We start from the raw sequence: 25,507 nt of genomic DNA on the forward strand, positions 1-25,507 counted from the left end.
ATCTTTCAAATTTAGATTCTGAGTATCTTGTAAAGCCTCTCAGTGCATCCAGAGTTCTAGAAAGATACTAAAACTTGCCTCCACAATGTATGTCCAGTTCCTAAGGTGAAGAGTTAGTGGCAAGAAAGAAAACTGTCCTTAATGCTGGATACAAATGCTATTCTAGTAGCAGTGACTCACTTGCACTGAAAAAAAAAAAAGATCTTTTATGTATTGCAACTCACTGCTAACCTCTGTCTGGTCACTTTAGCCCAAATTCTCACAGAGAAGTTTGTTTAAATAGCTTGGTGCTACATACAACTCCAAAACATTTATTGCTGAAACATTTTAACCAGTCCCAAAACATCAATGATTTTATATGTTGAAAAACTTGGTAGGGTATCTTATTACAATTTCTTTGAGAGAAATATGACTGTTTGAAATCAATTTAACAATGATTTATTTTGTTTCTGTATACAAAATTAGATGAAAATAGCTAATGTATTTTTTAAACTGAAATCAACATTTGGTAACTCTTATTCTATTAGAATTTTGTGGAAAACAACATGCACACAGGCACACATACACACAACTCTTCAGTCTATTTTCTTCCTTCTCCCAACCTTAATGAATTACAAAATTAGAGTTTAAGGATGCTCCATGATTCGCAATAAAGTCATTAGTAATTTGACACTGCAACTGCTGTCATCTCTTTTATGCTTGTTTTCCTACTTTCTTTCTTCCACCCCTGTTCTCAACGAACAATAAAGATTATCCATTATTTTAACAGTAAAATTATACATTTTGCCATTTCTAATAAGACAGTGCAATATTCATACTAGCAGTATCATGGAATCCTTCCCCCTCCTGAGACTGAAGGAGTTGTTACCATAAAACTTAGTTAGAAAAGTCAAAACTGACAAAATTCCACATGTATGTTGTGTAACTAAAACATAGGAAGTTGAACACGCACTAGTAGACCAAAGGCTTTTAAGGTTGCTTTTAGATTTCCAAACATTTTCATATAAAATATCAATAAAAATTGAAGTTAATCCCCCTCACATGCACCCCTTCCTCCTTCCCCACCATCACCTGTCTTATGCCAAAAGTAACTTTAAGACGATCCCCATCCCCCTCCAACAATTGCACATTAAGACATGGACTTAACAACATAATGCTTCAAGTATGCTTCATGCCAATCGTCAATAAGAGTCATAACATTACTGAAAAAGTACACTTGTTCTTTGGAAGCCTGAGAAGGTCTTCCTGCAGAGTGTGGTCAAGCAACATTTTAAATATGAAAATAATCCCCCAACCCAATCCCCAACTCACCCTCTCAAAAACAGAGAAGTGTAAAATTTTCTTTGGACTTAAAGAAACAGTATGAAGATCTACCATCTGAATAAGAAATAACCCCAATAGGAATTGAGTTTTACAGTGCTGCACAAACTGTGTGCATGAAACAATATATCATACAGACACTACTGTTCAACACTAGATATACAGACTACATGTGGCATAAAAGCATATACATGACATATACTGGCCTGTCCAGAAACAAGATATATTTTTAAGACCGGTAAACCTGAATAAAATTTTGCATCCAGAAGTGTGATTTTTTGTTTGTTCATTTGGGTTTTAATTCTTTTCTCTTTTCACTGGGGACTTTGTTTTACCCTGGAAGGTAAATAGAAAGGTGATGACTTCATCAAGAAACTATCAGCAATATGACAGCACCAATCTTCAACGTGAAACCGAGAACAGGTCCTCTCATTGGATCATGCATGAACAAGGATTCCAATTTTAAGGAATAAAAGATAGTATGAAAGAATTTTGATAGTCAAGAAATCCTTCTGGAAGCACAAGCAGGTTATTGAACAGATAATAAAATATGGAAAGTGTAGAAGATGTGTGTATATATATATGTGTGAATATGTGCATGTATACACACACATATATATCATATATGTATTTATTCCAACATGTAACTGTATAACAACCAATTTTTTTTCTCTTCAAATAAAGAGTTTTAATTTAGCAGTTGTAAAACAAACAAACAAAAAAAGCCAACAAAACAAAGAACAAAACAAAACAGTCTAAACAGACCATATACTACATGAACAAACAAAAATGTTATGCCAATAGTTTTATGGTATAAGTCACACACTGGCAGCAAAGGAGTGCAGAAACTCATAGTAATAAATAGCTCCAAATTAAGAATTTTCTACAACATTTCCTTAAGAAGACAGGACCAGTATTTCTTCTTTTATGATGATCCTGCAGTACACCTTCACTCATATATATTTAACTTTATAACATTAAAACAGACACGAGAATGCAGACTGCAAAAGATGCTGGATTCAGGACAGTATACATAACATCTTTTTGTTAGAAGTCCTACTGGTTTATTCGCTAAGGCTAGATAGCAAGTCATGTTCCTATTTGGTGCATTTTCTACCATGGTCAAGATCAATAAATGGATAGAGCCTAGGACCTGCAGTCCAACCTGCTGTGGTCTGGCCCACTGTGACAGCGGAAACAAAATATAGGACCACTGTTTGGTCCCCCACTTTGTATCTTGATTCTTGGAAGTGAAGGAGTGGAAAACAAGACTGTAGTGTTTTCAGTGACTACAGAAAGTCAGCAAGAAGTGACAATTGAACATGAATAAGGTTACTAGGCTTTTGATGGGACTGAATCAAAAGAGCATACATGGGATTCCACTACTTGCAACATCTGGTAGTGTCATTCAGTGACTCAATGACTGGAATACATGTATGCAATAATAAATAGATCAGTAATGTAATAAGGCAGTGTGTTGAACATGCATTCATCTTGTGGACTGGAACACCACAGAGAGATACATGATACCATACACATTCATTAAGACCAAGGTTTTTTGTTTGTTTGTTTTTGTGTTTGTTTTTCAAGGCTATCCAGGCAAACTCTTCTGGAGCATTTTCTTGTTGAGAAGAGCAGTCCTCTGAGTCTTGTCACTTTTCCTCTCCTTCATCAAGAGATGATGACTGGCTTTAAGGAAAAACAAAGCTGAAGAGGGTTGCTTTGTTTTTCCCCCATTTCGGTTGCATCATTCTGAATGTTTCATTTAGAGAACAGTCTTTGATACAGGCAGATGCTCAATTCTCATGAAGTTCCAGATGTTTCCAGATAACTCTGTAGTTTACGGACTGTGGTTTTGTCCAGTGAGCAAAGATCAAAGTCAAAGGTTGTATTTGTGATATGAAAGTGTCCAGTTTCTTCTATAAGATTTACTATCTGAAAGGAAAGAAAAGATGCAGTTGAATATTTTAGTTGTATCAGACATCCACTATATCTATTAACATGCCTCTAAGTATCACAGGAAAGGCATAGAACAAACCCACTTCACCAACACTTGCAAATTGAACCTCGATCCTTATCACCATCTTTCTGACACAGAACTATGGCCCAGACTACAGTACCTTGTCCTTTTTTCAGACCATCATCAACTGTAACACCAGCCTACCCATCTGCTGTTCCAGGAAACATTACCATTGAGAATATATTTTTCAAATGTTAGAAGAAAATCTGCATATTTTCTAAGTCTGTCTTTTAATACAAAATCCAAAAAACCCCTCAACCCCAACCAAACACAGCAACAAAGAATCACCCTAACAACAAACAAACCAGGTAAGTCTCTCTGGACTATCTACTGTGTGCATAGCTGCCAAACAAGGCAGCAAAATAACTGACATAAGCCTTTCTGCAAGCAAGAGAAAGAAATCCTTACAAAATCTAGTCTAAATCAAACAACAAAAAATGTACGCAAGAGCTCTCATATCTATCATTAGTTCATGTACTAGCATTTTGTTCTTGAATAACAGACTTAAAAATCATTAAAAAACAAATGAAAGCAAATCACACGTGAAAGACTCATACTAATGAAGTAAGACCATTTCCTTTAGTGACTACTCAATCTATAATCACAGCTTTCATTCAAATAAGAAGTAGAAGAGCTGTTAGGAGTCCTTGTGAAGAACAGGGACTGGAGCATCTCTCCTACACGGAACGGCTGAGAGAGCTGGGGTTGTTCAGCCTGGAGGAGAACAGGGTCAGCGGGGATCTTACCAATGTATATAAATACCTCAGTGGAGGGTGTGAAGAAGATGGAGCCAGGCTCTTTTCAGTGGTGCCATGTGACAGGACAAGAGACAATGGGCACAAACTGGAACACAGGAGGTTCCCTCTGAACTTCAGAAAATACTTTTTTTCTCTGTGAAGATGACTGAATACTGGCACAAGTTGCCCACACAGGTTTTGGCTTCTCTGTCCTTTATGACATTTAAGTCATCTGGACATGGTCCTGCACAACTGTCTCTAGGTGGCCCTGCTATAGCAGCGACAAGATGACCTCCAACAGTTCCTTCCAACCTCAACCAGTCTGTGATTCTGTGATATCAACAGTACACATCCAAGTAGTGCCTTTCTACTGTTTTGACATTCTGTACTCTCTGAATTGTAGTCTGTATTTTTAAAGAGTGCTTATGTTCAACACTGAGTTTCTGTAGTAACTCCCTCCACATACAAGTAAGTGCTAGGATGTGCATCTACCTAAAATACCCATACAGTATCTTGGAAAGCCAAAGCATAATTTGTCACAGAGCTAACACAGTGCCAACACACTATGGCTATGGATCTCCTGTGTGTTTCTTCATTCCAAAAGAGAGATATTCAAAGTGAGCACATGGAAAGGCAACCCACCCCATCCTAAAGTGGGCCTCTTGGTAATGGCATGGACTGACAGAACACTGCTCTTCTGCTCTGTCTTTCCAGGCATCTTTTTTAAGGCCCTCTGGATAGGCTCAATGTCATATTTGCACCCTTCAGTTTGAAACCCACACAGTTCTGGGCCTTTCAGACACACATCCACTGAAACACTGCTCTTTAATACTGAGCTTTATTGCTCTATTGCCTTTCCCACAGCTGAAAGAGATACCTATTTACATATGGTTGACAGAACATACCTTAAAATGACAAATCTGCTAGAAATACACCAACTTGTAAAAGAAATGAATTTACACTAAATGTTTTAAGATTTCCCTCTCCCCATTTCATTATATAAGCAGATGTTTTTTTCTGCTTAGACCACAGAAGAAAAGATTACATCGGTGATAATGAAATAACTTCATGTACACTGCCAGACATGGAATGACACAGCCCAGGGTGGATTAAATGGAATGGAAATGAGAAATATTATGAGGTGAATGCCTGTTACAGTAAAAATCCCCCTTTCCCATCACATCCTGTTTTCAACTTTCCACAGGTTGGAAAAAAATAAAAGCAAAATCTATGTTTAATTTGCTTTGCAGCTGTCCAAAATTCTGAAAGTACTTAGGAACGATCCTCCTCTTATTGACACTTCATTTAAATCTGTGCCTCTTGGCTTTAATTTTTTTCCATATGGGAATTTTTACTCTAAAATTGTGTACTTCATTTGTCCACTTATTGATTTGTTGATTTTTGTAACACTTTTTCATCTCCTACTGTCCTGCAATCAATACGAGAGAAAAATTCAAATGGAATACAACTGATTGTTATCAGAAGGAAATTTCAATGTGCTATTTAATCATTCTCATCTTCATTCTCATTTCTATTGAGCCTCATCAAAGAGAGAAGATAAGGAGTCAATCCAGCTCCTAACTCTAGTAACCTAATCACAGACAGTCCTTGAATATCCACCGTGTGATAAATAACTAGCTGTACAAGAAGTTTACAGAAGCTGTGGCCAGGAAGAATGAACTGAACAATTCTGTCTAATGCTTCTTTGTGTTAGTTACAGTGGAAGAATGCCGCCTCTCAAGAATACAACCCTCACAGCAATATACCTGATTTGAAGAACAAAGATTACATAAATGTGTTACCACATGTATTTTTAAGCAGTACTGTACATTAAAAACAACAACAACAACTGATAAGCACTTTTGTTTTTCAGGTTCTGATTTGGGCTTCTAAGCCCTAGACCAAAGAAAACAAATATTTTTAACATGCCCCTCATCCTGTCCTCAAGAAATATAGCCACTATGTCAGGGCACCAGACTGAAACCATAGTAAACCAGATTGAAATGAACTTCCAAAGTTTTAATGGATGTACAAAAATATATCAAGATAAACCCAGACGGCTCAATGAAAAACATCTGCCTGTATGCCTGTCAATGAGGAATTCATGACTTACAGTATTAGCATTCACATCCTCATGCTATTCAGGAATACTTGAAAAAGAAAAAAAGGTTGAGATTAGCTGCCAGGAAGTCTGACAGTTAAAATGTTAAAAACACAGCATTAAAATGTTTTATACAGAGAGCTCAGGCTGCAAAGTACAAAAATATCTCATTTGTTCCTGCTATAGAAAACTTTGCTTTTCTGCTGTAATGTACATCTCTGTTTACATAATGTCTCTCCAGCTCAGTTTCATCATTATCCATCATAGTACTACTATTTATCTGCCTTTAAACAAGCAAATGAGTGTGTATGTTTAAGGAAGCTGAAGTGCAACTAATGACATAGTCATTTTTCAGTTTATGGAGGGTTTTAGGCCATTTGATAGTTTCCAGACCTGTAAGCTGCCCCTTGCAGAAAATTTTCAGAAGAGAGTTGCCATCTGAATTTAAGTATCTTGTAGACATGAGCAATGTAATTTTCAGCAGTGCTGCACACTCTCAATTTCTTCCTTACGCCTGTGCTGTCTAGTACGCTGGCTTTAAGGAGGTTTTTCAGCAGATGAAAATATACCTTCTGATACTTCAAAATAAAAGGCAAAGTCTACCAGAAATCTTGTTGTCTTTCATGGGGTCACGATAACACCATCTGCACCAAAACCACAGATTTAGGAACCCAGCTTCAGACAGCCATATTTGAACATCGGGGACATGCAGCATTAACATCTCATTTCAGACTTAAATATCCCTACTATTTCACTGCAAATCACAGAGGGAAAAGAAGAAGATGCCTTATCGCTGTAAACCATTTCTTTTCAGTGAAAGAAGTCAGGGAGATTGCTTTTTAAAATGTAATTTCAGACCAATTGCTGTCTAGCCAATGGTCCAGCATTGGTCTAAACGGTACAACATTTAGATCAAAATGCTCAGGATTTTCTCACAGGACTCATTTCTTGGTCAAATGTTCTTTTCCACCTGCCTTCTCCCTCTTGAATAATTCTTATATATCTTTAGGTATAATTATACTTCAGGATAACTTAGCTACAGATCCAGGCACTTGCAAGCTCAGTACCACACCTTTCCTATCTTCTCCTTCTTTGGGTGGATTTATTTGAGCTTCCTTTAACAAAGCATCTCAAGGAGAAAGGCCTCTCCTGGGCAAAAGCCACATTCTCAAACAGACGCATTATTGTCATTTCCAACTCAGCTGCGTTCCTAACTGCTGTCATTGTCTATAGACTTGGTAACAACTGAGACTGCAAAAACCATCCTTTCCTTTTCACATCCCCCAGCAGCTCAAGTACTAGTTCAAGCTCTTTGACATCACCATTCCTTACAACCCTGATCTATACCTTCATTCTTCTCGTGCAACATGCTTCTGTAAAAATTCCCTAAAAATGTGCAGTTAAGACTTTGACATGTACAAGAGATTATTACTTGCTCCAACATAAACTGAAGACATGACAAACATTGCTCAGGAACACAGACCTCTGCTGCCACTCCACTTCAACATCACAATCACCTTTAAAACTCCTTGCAGCTATTTAGAGCTCTCTGTTGCACATTTCTGCACTCTTTCCATTGGCTCATGAAAACCATCACCCTTCTCAAGTTTTATCCCTTGCTTTCCTGTCCTTTTCACTAGTCTCTATGGATTCGTACCTTTTGGTCTACAAGTCATTCCTAAACATGTTATCAATTATGTACTCTTTCCATATATTCGCTGGAAATATTTTACATTAACTACATAGCTTTAAAGCAATAAGGACATTTAAGATGGCATGACACATTATTTGTAATGCAGAGAAGCACCAGTTGCTCAGTATTGTGAATGTATTTCTGTGAACTGACAAAATCATACGAACTAGAGAATTGCACAATATTAAGGGATTAAAGGCTTTAAAACCAAACTGCTTTTATTACAGTGTTATTTGTTTTGTAACAGCAAAAACCATTTACTAGTGTAAACGTGACTGCAAAGGCTAAAAGACAAATGGTAAGTAACGTGGCTCTTCCATTGAATTCTAGTAGAGCTCTGCAGCCAATATAAGACATCTACCAACTGTGTCAGTAGAGTACTGCACCACTGTTCTGGAGTGCATAATCTGGCCATTAAGCCAGAAACTTTCACAGAGGTGCATCAACAGCTTACATGCACTCCAAACTGAGGGAAATAATTTGCAAGAACAGCCCCCCCCAAAACAAGACAACACCAACTCTATATCAACCTTAAGACGGTTTTCAGAATTGCTCTTGTAGCCACTTATGTTCTATGCATAGACACCTCTATGCTCTGCTGTGTCAAATGAAACAAATCACAAATTATGCCTTGGAAAACTGGTGAAATATTTGCTTAGGAAGCAAATGTAGCCAGCAGGACCGGTGAGGTGATTGTTTCCCTGCACTCAGCTCTGGTGAGGCTGCACATTGAGTATTGTGTTCAGTTTTGGGCCCCTCACTACAAGAAGGACATCAAGGCCCTGGAACGTGCCCAGAGAAGGGCTATGAAGCCGGTGAAGGGCCTGGAACACAAGTCCTGTGAGGAGCAGCTGAGGGAACTGGGGCTGTTTAGTGTGGAGAAGAGGGGGCTCAGGGGAGACCTTGTTGCTCTCTGCAACTACCTGAAAGGAAGCTGTGGGGAGCTGAGGGTCGGCCTCTTCTCGCAGATAACTAGCGATAGGACAAGAGGGAATGGCCTCAAGTTGTGCCAGGGGAGGCTCAGGTTGGAAATGAGGAGACATTTCTTCTCAGAAAGAGCAGTCAGGCATTGGAACAGGTTGCCCAGGGAGGTGGTGGAGTCACCGGCCCTGGGGGTGTTCAAGGAAAGGTTGGACGTGGTGCTTAGGGACGTGGTTTAGTAGGTGACATTGGGGGTAAGGGGATGATTGGACCAGATGATCTCGGAGGTCTTGTCCAACCTTAATGATTCTATGATTCTATGAATCTACAGTGTGGTGGCTTTTCAGTTTCACTTTTTATGTAAAATCTATAAGAATTAATGAATAATGTAAAGTGGACAGGGTGCTGTAATTCCTACATTTTACATGCACAGTTATTTCCCAATATAGATAAAAAACGTGCCATTCTGCAAGTGTGCTTTGGTGAAAAAAAAAGTACTAATTCGTACTAATGAAAAAGTGAACTTGTGAAACTACAGTACATTTAATAAGGATAACAAATATGTATCATTGTATTTCATAGCATGAAATCTAACACAGCCATCAGGATTCCTCTTTAACTAAGAATATTCATAACCATGATCTTCCTTTTCACTGCCCTGTGAGTTGTTTTCTGATCTTTACACACAATATTAAGCCTGGACTAATAAACACTCACAGATTAATGCTGAGGCTTACAAAAAAATTTAAACACACTTATCCAAGTGTTGAGAAATTTGATAAGTGATTGCAATCATTTAGAAGTGGTAGATATTTCCGTCTTTATAACAGGTCGACAAGTGGCACTTAATGGTGCAAAACATAATATAACCATCTGTTCTACAATTACATCTGTTTTGTTAATACTGCTTATTGCTTCATCTTCACAATTTGTAACCTAATAGTATCTGACAATGCCACCCAAAACACAGAATGACAGCTCTTACTATTGGGTAACATGTAAATACATTTGGAGTCTTCTCAATTTGTACATTTTGTTATTCTACTACTTGCATGATTTCATAAGACTCAACCATATGTGTTTTCCCCAAAGCAAGTTTGACTTTAAATTCCATCAATGGAAGCATTTTAATTCTCTGAGAAAATGCCTGCCATTTTCAGCAAAAAGCAATGAGATTTTTATCAAGTTATGGTGCACAGCTGTATATATTCTCCCATGCTGTTTTCATTATTAGTGATTCAATCTGTTGAAAAATATAATAACAAATTGGTGAAAAACTTATCTCATAGACTTTATTTTTCTGTGTTTGTTTGTTTTTTACTCTTGTCATTTGGTGTGGCAACACAATTTAAAGTTTGTATAAAAATTCCCTAAGCTGCACTGAAAGTGTAAGGGGTAGTAAATGGATTATACAGGCTTAAAGGATATTAAACCTGATTAGAAAGATTTAGATGAAAGGGAAAAAAAAATGTGACTTCACAACTTCAATGAGCACACTGTTATTTTTCATGAGAGTGCTCCTCACCTGCTGCAGTACATGTCTCTCTCTCAGTGTCATTAATCTTCTGTGGAGTTCTACTAGTTCATCGAGATATGCCTAGAAACAAATTCCCCCCCCCCATAAACAACTTGTTAATTAAGTCATAGCTGTGTATTTCAAAAATTTCAGATGTCTTCAAAAACAATACAAAAGAAAATTTTATTTTAAATCTTCCTTGAGCTAAATTTTCTTACTCAACAGGCTGGCTTTCCTTAGTTTAATACAATCCAAATTTAAGTTTTTATGGGCTTTCTTAGATACTTCATGACACTGAAAATCTTAAGGTACTGCTAACAGTATTAAGCCACCATTAAAAGTTATTCTGTCAGAAATTCAGAAGAATCTTTGATAGCTGGGCTTGCCTCCAAGTATGATACGAGAACACGGAAACCCTAACAGAATAAACCAATTCATACAAAAGAAGTAATTAGTAGGAACCTTCCACTTCATTCAAAGTATATTTTTCAGATGCACAGAAATATATTTTAAAGAATTACAGGAGTTCAGGGGACAACCACCTTTTCTCTTTGGAAATTAGATGGTCCTTTGCTGTAGAAGAGAATCTCTCCACCTTAGCTGAGGCAAAAGGTGTGTAACAGACTTGGGATGTCAAAACAGCATCTTTAAAAAACATCTTCCACCTTTCCACACAAGACATGCAACCAAAGGCTCCCAATCAAATCCCCCTTTCTCTCAAGCTGCATCATTAATTTTCTGTGTCAACAAGGAGATGTAAGGGGAGAAAGATCAAGAATGATTAATCCAATGGTAAATTCCACTTTCCTCCTTCGTGGGGTATCAAACCTTTCCCACTTCTCCGAAGTATAAACTTTCTCCTTTAGCATGAGACATTAGAAACATTTTTTTCCTTTTCAACACAAAGAAATACACCACCAAGCTTAGGAAATTAAAAAAAAGTGCATGACTCAGGCCACTGAAAATCTAGCAACAGATACTTCAACATTGGTCTCCTACCTCATGTTAGCACAAAGGAAATACTGCCCTATATAAACCTTGAGAGGAGATTGTCCACACTGGGAAATTACATTATGTTCTTTCACACAAGGACTTAAGAGCTCTTATCCATTGCCAGCTGATGTGATTTTGAACAAAATTACCTTTCTAAGTGGTAAATGTAACTGTCGCTTCACATCGTCCTAGTTAAAGTGTTAAATCACACTGCCATTTCCTAATACACAGTCCTTTGAAAGGATTCTGGAAAAGGGTTTTCATCAATGGGTTTATTGACTAGGATTACAGCTATGAAGATTCCTGTTCAAAGACTATCACTTCAAATCTAAAGCACAATGCAAATTCATGGTGGAAAGTAGAGAAAATAAGTGGTAAAAAATAAAATAAAAAAATTCATGGCAGATTCCCACCTGGTGACATTTGCCAAATCACCAACATGTATTGAACAGATAGAAAACATTTCTAGATAGCACAGAAGAATTACAACCCCCCACCCCAAAAAAAAAAAAAAAAAAAATTCCATAAACAAAAAAAGGAAAACAGAGAATGATCTGCATTTAAAGGAACACAAAGCAAAGATATGCTAATGACTGAGGTTTTCACTCTGTAACAAACAGTATTTTAAGCTTGTTTCCAGCAAACATATTAATATCACATTTTAGGGTAGTTTACTGTTATTTCATTGCCATTTACCTTATCACAATCTCCATTCTTAATTTGTTTCTCAGATTTGTTTTGCTTTATTGGACTTTTCACTTCTAAAATCTGGAAAACAAAGAAAATCTATTAAAAAATAAATGCATCATTGGATACAATTACATAAGAAGAATTCTTTTATCTGTTAATAACACAAGGAATATGACATCTGGAGAAAATAATCAAACTGGGCTGCTCAGTATTTAATTCATACAACCTGCCCGTGTTATTCAGAAAAAAAAGCAGAAAATGCTGAGTTGCTGGAATGAGGTGATATCAACATTACCAATCCTAAGAGGAATTAATTTAACGTCATTTAAAGCCTCCTCAACACTTTTCTGTATCTTTTGCATGCTGGTAAGAAAAGGTCTGATTTTGCAGATACAAAATGATGCTGAAGTACCCTCCAGTGCCTTTGAAGTAACACATAATCAGTATACTTTTACTGCAGGTTTTTTTTATCAAGGCTCTCTCTTTCCTTCTGCAGTAGAGAAAGAGAGATTCTGAAACAGTCTTTGAAATGACTGCATGAGATATAATTAGGAAAAATATTACTAGACAGAAATTTGTGTTGCACTTATGCTACCCTTCTTTCAATTCAATACAAAGCCACTTACTACAACATCTATGAATCAAGAATGCTTCATCCAGTACTGAAGCACAATTAAAAAGAGCATGTCAACAAGCAGCAGAACACCTTCCTTAATGTGAAAATTTTAGGACACAAATGAGGAGTGTTTAGGGGAAATAAAATTGTTGTTTGTTCTTTCAATTTCTATACACACAACATAAATTTTTTGAAGCTAAAAGTAAACACCACATCATTCCCAACTTGCGATATCATCAGTTCTTCTGAAAAACATGAAGTTTTTCCAGCAAGATCCTGCACTTGGGCCAGGGCAATCCCAAACAGCACTACCTGCTGGGCAGAAAACGTATTTATAGCAGCCCTGAGGAGAAGGACCTGGGGCTGTTGGTTGATGAGAAGCTCAACATGAGCCAGCAATGTGCAGTTGCAGTCCAGAAAGCCAACCATATCCTGGGCTGCATCAAAAGATGCGTGGCCAGCAGAGTGAGGGAGGGGATTCTCCACCTCTACTCTGCTCTCGTTAAAAAGCACCTGGAGTCCTACATTCAGCTCTGGGGACCCCAGCACATGGACCTCTTCAAGTGAGTCCAGAGGAGGGCCACAAAGATGATCAGAGGGCTGGAGAACCCTTCCTATGAATAAAGACAGATAGCTGGGAATGTTCAGCGTGGAGAAGAGAAGGCTCCAGGGATACCTCATTGCTGCTTTCCAGTACCTAAAGGGGCCCTAAAGAAAAGCAGGAGAGGGACTCTTTGACAGGGAGTGTAGTGATAGGACAAGTGAGAATGGTTTTAAACTAAAAAGGGGTGCATTTACATTAGACATTAGGAAGAAATTCTTTATACAGCGGGTGGTGAGGCACTGGCACAGGTTGCCCAGAGAAGCTGTGGATGCCCCATCCCTGGAGGTGCTCAAGGCCAGGCTGGATGGGGCTTTGGGCAACCTGGTCTGCTGGGATGTGTCCCTGCCCATGGCAGGGGGGCTGGAACTGGGTGATCTGTAACTGTCCCTTCCAATCCAAACCATTCTAAGGTTCCATGATTCTGTGATCAAAGGACAGTACATATCAGACCATGGAGATTTTGTTTCACATTTTCTTGTAAATAAGACCAATGTCAATTCACGTTGATTTTTCCAAAATCATCCTGGACAGTCACAGCACAGTACAAAACTCAGCAAATAAAACAATGGAAATAAGGCCTGCAAAAACAAGTGTTCTAGACTATCCAGAACCCTCACTGACAGCCTTCTCCAAGTTGCTTCCAATTTCTACTTCCCTTGGTATAAATGACTATAATTGCATATACGTTTCCCAGGGTGACAAGCACCATGAAAATATAGCAGACAGGTAGCTACTTCCCTGCTAAGAGAAAACAACTGCAAATCTGAGTTAACCTTACTTAAAGTTTTATTTAGCCAAGAGTGATGGATGGCCAGACAGCAAAACAGGAAACTTTTCAGAAGAAAAATCCCAGTTCTTCAATTCAACACCCCTGGGGTTATTGCAGTGTAGGCCAGTGGAAGAAAACGTCTTGTCTTGAAAAAACAGGCCTCTAGGCATGGATCCAGTAGCTTTTAGATGCTTTTCTTGTTTTCAAACAAAGAAAATTCTTTGTTTTAGAAAAAAACTTAGCAAGGACACACTGTATTTGAAAAAGCTGCTTTCTTACAGTGCCGTTGATGTGTTAGTGGAATTGAACTTCTTAAGCATTCTTGTTTTAAATGAGATACAGCACTAATCACATCAGAGGACACTGATACAGAAATATTAACTTGTTCTTAGCCCCTTAATTCTATAAATGGACTTAGTCTACACAAGCCTGATTTCATCAGTCAAAAGCACCATCCTAGCAAGCAGCAATATGCTACCAAGCACAAACTTGAAACACTGCACATAATTTGAACTCTTGTAATACTTAATATACCCTAAATTTTTCATTTGCAACTCAGTTATAAAAATGTCAGAAAATAACGAGACATTCAGTTTTAGCTAGCTCACTGCTATTTTTTGGAGCATCTAAATGTGCAGGCAGACCTTTTGTTAGGTCACTGAAATGGAAAGGAACATGAGAAATGTGACTGAGTGGACTGCTGCTTATTGAGACTCACAATTACTTAAAAATTATATTTCCTCTTTAGAAGTAAATGTATTCATTAAACAACAAGCCACAGATAGATGTTTGATTTTTCTTATGCTTATGTCTCCAGCAAATGCAATATTCTCTAAATTTCATGGTTTGTTTATTTCCAGAAAGAATCCCTTAAAAAAAAACTTGAAACTTATATACAGGTAATCTTAGAAAAGCCTACAGAATTTGTTGTAGATAAGAATGCTTTCTGGTCATGGAACCTCGTTTTTCGCTATGCACACACTCTACTCCCTGGTTTTCCCTCCAGAATATTTAACTGACATGAATAAAGTTTTGCACTGTCAGTAAGCTTGTATTGGAAACCTTATTTAAGAAGAAGAGGAGAGGGGAGAGATAAATAAAATAAAAAAAAAATAAAAAAGTAAAATAAAACGAAACAATTTGGGGAGAATATATAGGAAGGACTCATCCACAAGGCTCACCTTCTAAACTAAAAAAATTTGTTAATAAACATAGACTAACTACATAGACTCTATGTTAATACTGTAAAGAGCCATTTGTTGCCACCCAGTATATCACATGACTGTGCTCTGCATGACACAAGTGATGCCAGGAGTCAATTATAGAAAAATATAATTAGAAAAATATTTATAAAATAAAAGAAAAATTATCTATTTTATAAATTATGACAATCAATTACTTAAATAACATCAACTTTTACGTTTAATTTTTATGGTTAGAGAGCCTTACTGTACTGGTGACTGGGGGTGAAATAACTAATTTTGATTGCTCCTTGCCACTTTTTGTAGCTGTATGTTATTTATTTTTTTCCAATAAAAAACAGAACTACCTTACTTTCCAACCTCAAAAATAATAATAAAAAGTTAGCTTTTATTGATATAGAATGAGTGCTTTTTCTGCTGGTGAAGTAAAGCCCTATGTCTCCTAGTAAAGTAAAAAATACTGCATCTTCTAGTCAAGCACTGGTGAGGCAAAGAGGACAAGAATAATAAATAAATTCCTGAAAAAAGGCCTATTAATCTGAACTGTGTCTACTGCTAACACAAACCCAAAACTGTGTGAATTGTAAAACCGATGCTGTAAAGCCAGCTTGCAGCTGCTTACCTTACAAAGTTAATACATATGGAAAGGACATATTCTGTAAATATTGATAAAAATGATAGTTTACTCTACAGTATTTGCTAAACCAAATACTTATTCATCTCCTGAAAAAAAAAACACCCTCTTATGTCAATTTTCAAAGTAATTTCATTTAAGTAATCAGTATAATTTAAGTAATCAGTTACGTAAGTTCCCCAGCTGCAAGACACGCTCCTATGCCAGGCTTGCATTTATGAATCCTGACTTTACCTGGTTGTTGTTGGTTTTTAATAAAGGTGGCGCTGATTCATGATGTAATGGTGAGGAAGCTGAACTGCTGTCACTGTCACTGCCATCACTCAGACTAACCCTATGGAAAAGCAGAGGCAAGAGTTTATACTGTGAGTCAAAAAGCTTTTTACATGGGTGAACCAAGCTTATACGTTGAGGAAGGACACCAAGAACTGGCTTCCCTTGCTAAGGAACCTATCATTAATCAAAGTCCCTTGGAAAAGTGCTGCTCAGTAGTGCAGGGCTGCACTCCGGAAAAAGTTCTGTGTAGCACAGAGAACAAGACTGCCTGCCTTCACTTGGCTGAAATTACACTGTCCAGTTACCAGCAGCTAACATTAAAGAAACGATTAAATATTTAGAAAATTAAACTGCTGTTTCTAGTATTTCTGGAGTGAGTCTGTGTCTCAGCCATGTGAAAGGAGGAACATGTTTTTCAGACACACTTTTCTGCTCTTCTAAAAGCTTTCTAAAAGCTGTACTTCCTGCTTGGAAGTGTGATTCACTGAAAAGTTCTTTGTTTCTTGTCATAAATAACACTGTTTTTCGTGGCTAAAATTTAAAAACTTAGTATCTCAAGAAAGGACACGTGAAAAAGCTCATATTCTAGTCAGTCTCACCCTTCATTTACTTAGGAACAACAGGGAATATTTACTCACAAGAAGGAAAAAAAAATTATTGAGGATATACTGGAGAGAAATATTAAGTTTTGTTAAAAACTAGAACAAAACTCGTAAATTTAAAACAAGTTGATCTTAAGAATCCATTACACAATTACTGACGTGAACAAATTCTCAAATTGCTGGTCCTCCTGCTCTTTTTCTCCATGATTTCAGCTGCAAAAGTGCAGCAGGGAAGCAGCTGATGTTCACTAATACTTTACTATTACCTTCCCATTTAAGCAGTTGCTGATAGAGTCACTCAGGTGTTACACACTAACAAATTGTAGAACAAGCAAAACCTTTCGGATCAGATAAAGAACCCACTATGAAAAGGTCTGAGGGAGTCTGTGCTTCAGGTTTTCCATAACCTTCAACAAGATGCAGATAGAGCTTCAAGCTGCCTGAACAATAGTTGAATTTTGGAATGCCCTCTTGAGGATGCAGCTAGGAAGCAGAACCATTTTTAAAAAGTAGTTTCTGTGACTGATACTTGCTTTACCTTCTGTCTGCACTTTTACTTATCATTTACTATATGCAGTGGAAAACTAGCTTGGAATTCCACTTGGTTGATTCTGATCCTATTTAACAACCTAAACTAAAGCTGGTAAGCAGAGAGGTCTTGAAAATGATACACTATGTACAGAATAGCTCATCTGGCAATTAAAGGTCTTAATTTTATCTCTTTTATGCCGGAGAGTAATTATGACTGCTCCCTGAAGTCACAATGGCATGAAATCAAGGAAAGTCAGATGAATGTGGCTCATCAAAACCATGTGGTTTAGAACAGAAATAGTTTATATTGGGAATGGCTAAATCTGACAGTTTTTAGGAGAAGCAATTTTATATGCACATCCTTTAAAAATAAGAGTCTGAATTATCTGTCCATTTGCTACTCATCACTCTTTAAGAACATTAGAACTCACCCCACTAGTAACAAGCAAATTGTTTTGGCCACCAGGCTATCTGCAATCACTAGACACTCACCTGCGACTCCTGCTCCCTCCTCGTGTATTTACAGGCCGTTCCAATTCAGAATCATTGTCATTCTCATCTGCTTCATCTGACTCATCTTCATTATCATCTGAATGCAGATCTTTCATTATAGACCTCAATGGACCTGAAACAACAGAAACAATAAAATACGCAAATGAAGTTCACTTTGCAGCTTTCAAGGCAAAACACTCAACTTTGCAGATTACAGAAAGTTACCCTCCCAGCATGGTGTTGGGAGGAGAGTGTTAAATATTAAACAAATGAAGTAATACACTGGGGGCTTATGCTGCTGGCACTTATTAATGAATCATTTACTTACATGAGCAACGCAGTAAGCTTCAATAGACTTACTCATGACAGTGAAGTGACTTGTGTTCAAGTGTTTGCAGGTTTGGCCCCCTGGAACATAGCTGAAGTAAATAAAATACTGTCATGACAAGCATTCTCTGTGCATATTCTAATTTAGGAGAAATGTAGTATTACTGTGTTATCATCAGAAGCAAGATTCTTTCACATTGCTGGGCTTTAGCTTTTCTTGCTTTCTCAAAGGGTATTATACACCAGTACAGATCTACAGGGGCCTATTGGTAATAGTACATTTGTTGTGTTAATTCATGTATTGAGAAGCAGTGTCTAATAAATCATTCTGACTGTAACTTGTACTGGTCAAGGCAGTCTTTGTCTTCCCATTTTTGGTATATTTAAATTTAGCTGTTCCCTGTATTTCAAGGTCAATTTCAGGTCAAGTAAGCACTTTGCCAATGTTTGTATGTAGACAATGCATCGATTCCACACATTATCATCCTCCTTTCCAGAATTAATATAAGACACGGAGCTCGATTTGCTCATAAAACTGTAAGAAATTCAGTCTAGGATTTTAGTTCGACTTTACTCAATTAATTTTGCTGTAAAAGACAGTTACAGAAAAAATAACATATTTAACATATCTGGGAAAACTGCCGCTCCTTGAAAGAACAATGGGTAAAACCAGCTTAGAAGAGCAAAGGAAGCGAAGTTGATGCCCCAGGGCATTAAATTCTGAAGAATCTCAGCACATCTGAGATACAAAACTGCTAGCAAAAGCAACAGTGATGGCTGCAATATCCGCAGTTACTATCAGGTTTCTGTAATACCCTCAACCGAGGAACCATCAAGTACCAATGTTAATGAAGTAGGCCTCAGTGCTCTCCAAAGGGAAAACTTTACCACTCTGTATTTGCTAACGGGAAAGAGTCAGGGAGAGTTAACCCTGGTCACAGCCAAAACAGAAGAGAGACCTCTGCCTGCTCATACCCCTAACAGGGAGGGTGCTCCCCTGACAGGAAGAGCAGCCCTGTGGATTACTCCAGACCTGGCAAGGCTCTGGTCACAGGCATTTTGACCTGTTTTGCGCAAGTGACTTCAAAGCCACTGTTGAGAATGATTTAGCGTTAAGGCTGCACAAGAAATTTCCTAAACTGGGCAGTGTGGGAAGGTTCAGATCCGTGGTTTCTTTTATCTATTTGCACACCTTGAGGTTGGGTGGCAACAGGCCCAGATGGTGCCACTCAGCAAACTTCTGGTGGGCCAGACACTTGCATAGGCCACAAGGAAAGGTGAGTTCTTGTCCGTAAGGCAGACTTCTTGTCCGTACAACCACTGCTGATCTGCAGAAGCAACTGATTTGTGCTTCGTTTTCTGCTTCTGCTTCAGTACCAGGCAGACCATGCTCAGCCATTTTCAAATGCTAAGTTGGAGTCCATCTGATTATCTAACCATCCAAACTCTTTCCTCTCAGGAAAGGGCCCCTTCTTGGATTTTCATAGGAGTAGTGACCATATTTCCTTTGAAACGGAGAAGAAAGGGCACTCGTTGGGGCATCAGCACAGGAATGAAGGAAGAATCTGCCCATTTTGCAAAATATTTTTGCTGACAGGCTTGGCTCTTGGCATGGGAGACATGCCAACGAGAAACAACAAATATGGGACTAAATAAATTGAGGTAAAGGGTTAGAAAAGAGAATTAAATTACAAATATATGAAAAAGAAATCCACATTTTAAGAGACAAAGAGATAAACACATGGGTATTTCCACAGGCTAGCTTTAACCTAGAAAGGCTAGTTTCCTTACTAGGCGAAGATACTAACAACTACTTTTGCAGTCCTACTGAAAACAGTAGTCTCTGTCTGCACTAAGAGCAGAGACATTCTACTCAACTCCATTGACCAAAGTCAGCTCACAAGAACGCATTTGTCTGCTCACCACAAAGTACAGGCAGGAAAAAAAAATACAGAAAAGACCAGATAAAAAGACAGATGAAAGGAAAGCATCATCATGCTCTTGATGAAAAAGCAGAACAAAAGGACAATGACAGGGAAGGTAAAATCAACCCAAAACTAATTTTGTAATGAAATTTAGTGTGACATGAATAACAGATCTTGCATAAAAGATCAGCACATAACTCAAAAATATGGAAAATGGTAGCTATGCTGGCAGTGGGTTGCAAGTCATTCAGTCCTTGATTTTATTTTTAAATAGAAGAAAAATGAAAAACAGCACACACTCCTCATGCTCTACATAGGCTGCTCTTCCAAGTTTGAGCTAACTCATTATCCTTGCCTATGTCCTTTTTTCCAAGTACAGCAGAGGGATATTTTATCTTCTCCCTTGCTATCTTTAGGGACAATCAGACAGCCCTATCTCAAGCTTGCAACAGGCTGATACTTCCTTCTTGGAGAAAAATGAGCGTGGACTCCTGACATGCATCCATGGCTGACAGCCCTATAGGCCTTCAACAATCTGACATTCAGACATGCTTTCATGGAATGGAAGACCATGTCTGCGACTCTGAACAGGTGTTTTGTAACTAAGCTGGTTGACTTCTTCAGTAGACCTTAATCTGTAAAGCATTAAGTTTTAGTCCTTTTTGGTAGCCATGTTACTGTTAGTACTCTGCTCCTTGCTAATACTTAATTTAAAATCTCATGACAATGTCTTTTTAAAGGTTAGAGAAGTTGTCCTCTCCTAAAGGGTCAGAGTGGCTCAGGAGAAACTGAGAACTAGGAGTTGCCCAAGAGAAAATGTTCTTGGCAAGGAAACACAGAAAACTCAGAGTAAGCCCTGAGGGTGAAAGAACTTGAGAAAACTTCAGTTAGCCCAATGTTTATCTGAAAAGAGGTGAAGAAAGTTCATCCTGTGGTGGTTCTGACACTTGAGTGAGCACTTGATTCTGAATACAAAGGAAAAAGAGCAATGGCTCTTGCAAGTAACATTTAGTTAGGGAATTAAAGCATGGGTTCTGACCAGAACACAACATATACAATGCAAAAATATCACAGTATGCCGAGTGCTTCATCCCTTGTTATATACAAATGCACAACACCTGGGCACAGCAGATGATGTTAGTTAACAAAAAGTCCCAGAAAGAAGCAATAATCACTATTTACTTGACAAGAAAGAGGAGATGCATATACCACTTCAACATTTTTCACATCAGAAGGAAAATCTCCCACTTGTGCTTGAGAAGGTACAGAACTGAAAGACAGTCTGTGGTTTTTCTTATATATGACCCAGGAGAAATAGATGGATCCAGTTTGCCCAGAAGAAAACACTACATCAACACATTTTTGCCTAACATAAGGAAGGTAACGTAACAGGAATACAGGAACGGGTATCCAAATCTGTTGGCTTGTAATGACAGCTCACACCACTAATGAGGTTTTCATGAGTGCAGAAATGTTTCAACAAGATAGGTTTTTGTTTAGCCTTAGTTAGAAATCAAATGCCTGAAGTCAGCCATCAACCACAGTTCACTTCAAGGCTTGCTTTCTTTCACCTGTAGTAATGCTTCCAAAACATGTTATAAAATCAGTACCAGTCACCTCCAGAAAGGCAGCAGGACAGGCATGTATAATACATAGACCTTTGTAAAAACTGTCTGCCTGAGGTACTAATGTATTTTCATAACCTTAAAAGCAAGTCTACCATTGAGGAATAAAAATGGATAAAACAGATGCAATATTAATTAGTCAAAAGCTGCCTTTTTAATGCTTCCAGATCCAAAGAATAAAACAAAAGCTGATTAAGAATGTATCAGTTGTAAAACCTTACAGCCCAGGGAAAATTGCCAAGCAAGAACTAAGTAGTTTAATAGATCATGTAGAATGAATCTCAACTGATTTATAGAAAACCTGCTTTGGCAAGCTCTCTGGGAAGAAAATTGCATTTCTTTACTGAGTTCTGAGTAAACCATAATTATTGGCCAAAAAAACAAAATGTAAACTTAACGTCAACTTGAAATCTAACCATATTCTTCCCCTGCCATGTTTCCAAAGGTAAGCCAGCATGCTCTGAAAACTTCCCCATAGCACGGGAAGATCACGACCCTTGGGGGGGATATCCACATACGCACATTCATGCACTTCCCGTTGGAAGTAATGCCAGCCTGAGCAGCGCTCCAGATGGCACACAGGTGCCATGCGACACAAACCTGCAAAAGGACAGCCTCAAGAACAGAAGCTCTTTGGAGTTTAGCATTTAAATTGACTGGCATGTCATCTGGTGCTTTAGAACAAATAGCCTTCGTGCAGTTTTCTCAGACAGACACACATCATCTCCCCTTTTATACTGCCCTTACAGTCAGATCTGCAAACACCTGAGCAAAAGTCTCTAAAGCAAAACAGTGACCAGGCTGTAAAGTCAGCAGAAAAGTGAGAATGAGATGCCTTCAGTTGTTTGTATTGGCCCGTTCGTTTCACACATTTCTTTCAATTTCTTTTCCTTCCTGGGTACCTTGTTGTCTGCTGTTTTGAGATGGTGTAAAACTGGAGCTGGAACTGGAGCTGGAACTGGCAGGACTGGGCTGTTCAGACTTAAAAGAAAAAAAAAGAAAATAAATAACATTGTAATAAACATTTTTTTTTGCCTACAACTCTTACTTTTAGCTACTGTTTAAGGCATGCTGTGAATAAAAAAACTACTGAACAGAAAATACTCTCGGATCTCCAAGTGCCAGCAAGCCAAACATTATTCAAATTGCTATGCACTCAACATACATGTACACTGTGTCATGTACAGGCTTTACTAAAGTCAGTTTCTCAACAAAAAGATACCATGTTTGGAAGGCTATTCAACATGTAAGCCTAAATGAGTTTATAAGAGAATGGACCTAAGGCTACTCTGTCCTCGCCATACTGCAGTTGCAACATTTTCCAAATTAAAAATGATTTAGTGGAATATAAAGAGAGAGAAAGACATGAGAAGATAAGCTAAACGCCAGAAAACTCTAATCAGTTTTCTTTCCTCATCCTTAGAAAATAAGTCTTAAGATGAGCATTTAGAATAATTTTTCTTTGCTGTAACTTTATTTCTTAGTATCACAAGATTTTCCTTACATAGTAAGGTCCTATGGATTGCAACTGTGACTAAACCAGAAAGACTTCATTATTTTACACAGGGAAATTATTCTGAACCCACAGATTTAGTTTTCTATCCCAAGGCTAGTTTTCTATCCAAAACAGAGTTGTTAACATCAGTTTACATTATTTATCAAGCAGTTATATGCACTGTTTTCTACTGCTGTTTAAAAAGTACGTATTTCCCTCTAAAATTATATAACATTTCTTAGAAAGTCCTATTACCTCATCTAGACTCAATTCTATATAGATTTTCCCACACTGTCTATGGCTTATGAGCATTGCACTGAGAAGTCTTGCCTCCTGACCTCCTTGTGTTATCTTAGGCTTGGTGGCTTGCAGTGTGCGGTTGGTATGTACTTGCACACGCAGCTGTGTATATGAGACAAGAACAAATCTCGTACATGGGTATAGGGAATTCCAACAGAGAACACAAAACAGGAAGTGTCCACATGGAAAGCCTGGTGAAAATGTAGGTTACGTAGTAATGATCTAAAAATCTACTACTGAAAATAAAACCTGCTTCATCTTTGAACTTCATATGACTTCATTACTGTGACATGTTAACCAGGCTAATGGAAGTTCTCTGACTCTCCTTGCCCGTATAACAACTCTTGAGATTAATCTGGAACTAAAATCCTTTTCAAAAATCACAGCAGTAATATCCAGTCATTGCAAAACTTGAGAGTTTTCATGCACATCGGTAAGTAAGCCCAACAGTTGCCTTTTCTCCATAAAACAATCTATTGTTGCTTTTCATAATGAACAGGCAGATTTACGGCCTTTCACCGACTTTTCTCACACTGAAAGATGCCTATCTGGGCAACAGAATGTTTGAGAAAAACACCACTGACATCTGCTCTCCTGGAACGAACACAGTTCTCACAAACACAGTCAAAATATAAATTCTGGACATGACTGTATGGGCATATACAAATTGTATACATGTGAACCAACCCTCTGCAGGGAAACCCAACCCAACGAAAAATAAAATCCCTTCCTGACTTCTGACTGACAAGTGCAATTCTAACATGGTTCACAGGATGGGAACTTTTTTGAAGGTAAGGCAGCACTGCTTGGCACTGCTTCAAAAAAGCCAAGCAGTTCTCTAAAAAAAATTTAGAATGCCTGAATTTTCTGCAAAACCATTTTTTTTTTTTACTGGCTTATTTTCTGATTTTAGCTGTAAAATAAATCTGATGACATGATACAGACGGTACTGCTAAAGAACAAAAATCAATGCAAACTTTAAAAACATTACCATTCTGGAAACTAATTTCAGTCTTCCAGCTGCAGGTTACCGTTAGACATCTGGCTTATCTCTCACTTTCTGCTTTTTGCAGCAAAATTACTAGCTGACAACTGGTTTCTGCAGATTTCCTTGAAAAATATTTTTTCCTTTATTAATATCCACACCAACAGTAGATTATGTAAAATCCATTCCTTTAATAAAAATCCAAACACTATCATATTCAATTTAAAATACTTAAAGAAGTGCTAAAACTATAAAAATAAATAAATACATCACATAGCTGCAGAGATATTTACTAGTAAAACTTCATTTTCCTTTTGAGCCACTTTAAAAATGAAAAAAAGAAAAAAGGAAATAGGACTGATCTTGTTCACAGCATAAGGCATGCAAATATCAGTGCAATTCCTCCATTTCAAAACTTTCTCCCAGTATTAACTTAAGAAAAAGGACCACAGCAGTAATGGTTATAAATGCATATAGGAGGGAATTGCACTAACTTTAAGAGGCCAAACCACAGAAACTCCCAATGAAACACAAATGGTCATCCCTACTTGTTTAAAAGGGGTTTTTAATGTCACTTGAAACCACTACTTCCTTAAACTGCCCTACCTGAACATTTATTCCAAGAAATACAGATTTGCATAAATGTTTAAAGTGTTAACTGCTGAAAATGAAACATTTTTTCTGCTCTGAGAAACCTGAAGTGCAAACACACTCAAAGGACGGTGCAAACAACTACTTTTAGCATAAGAATGAACATTATTAACAGAAACGACTTGACTTTTAGAAGGAACTAAAAATATGCCTTCCATATATGAATATGGATTAGCGCCTATAGCACTACAGCTTCTTGTTACCAGAGGCTATCTTTTGTCACTTAAGCAATGCTTTTTGACAGCTTTACAGGCTGTTATCCCAAGGACTTAGATATTTATGGCTTTATTCACTTGGGCTTTCTACTCTTATCCACTGGTTACTAATCACCAAGTAGATTTTTTTAATGGGTCTGAAATTAGCTAAAAGGGTGCCCTTCAACAATAGAAGCCTAAGACAGGACCAGCAAAGACCTTCTCTGATGTCCTTTTCCTGTTTTACTAGTTTTCTCTTCCTGCAGACAAACTAATGAGATTTGGGCC

General features: G+C 37.8%; 1 protein-coding gene across 4 annotated transcripts in view; it reads right to left on the reverse strand.

The window, feature by feature from the left end:
* Window positions 1–422: 422 nt before the first annotated feature.
* MLLT3 (MLLT3 super elongation complex subunit) overlaps window positions 423–25,507 on the reverse strand; it is a 142,246-nt gene continuing 117,161 nt past the window's right edge. For 3 of the 4 annotated variants that reach the window (XM_040541511.1, XM_040541515.1, XM_040541513.1), the window contains 6 exons: window positions 22,497–22,575; window positions 17,718–17,850; window positions 16,051–16,150; window positions 11,998–12,069; window positions 10,318–10,389; window positions 423–3,255 (listed from right to left, as the gene is read on the reverse strand). In XM_040541511.1, the coding sequence (XP_040397445.1) occupies window positions 3,124–3,255; window positions 10,318–10,389; window positions 11,998–12,069; window positions 16,051–16,150; window positions 17,718–17,850; window positions 22,497–22,575 (588 nt within the window). In that variant the 3' untranslated portion in view covers window positions 423–3,123. The remainder of the gene's footprint in view (window positions 3,256–10,317; window positions 10,390–11,997; window positions 12,070–16,050; window positions 16,151–17,717; window positions 17,851–22,496; window positions 22,576–25,507) is intronic. The other variant, XM_040541512.1, reaches the window with a different exon arrangement.

Source organism: Cygnus olor, chromosome Z (assembly GCF_009769625.2).
Source record: "Cygnus olor isolate bCygOlo1 chromosome Z, bCygOlo1.pri.v2, whole genome shotgun sequence".
In the NCBI taxonomy this organism is placed as follows: Eukaryota; Metazoa; Chordata; class Aves; order Anseriformes; family Anatidae; genus Cygnus; species Cygnus olor.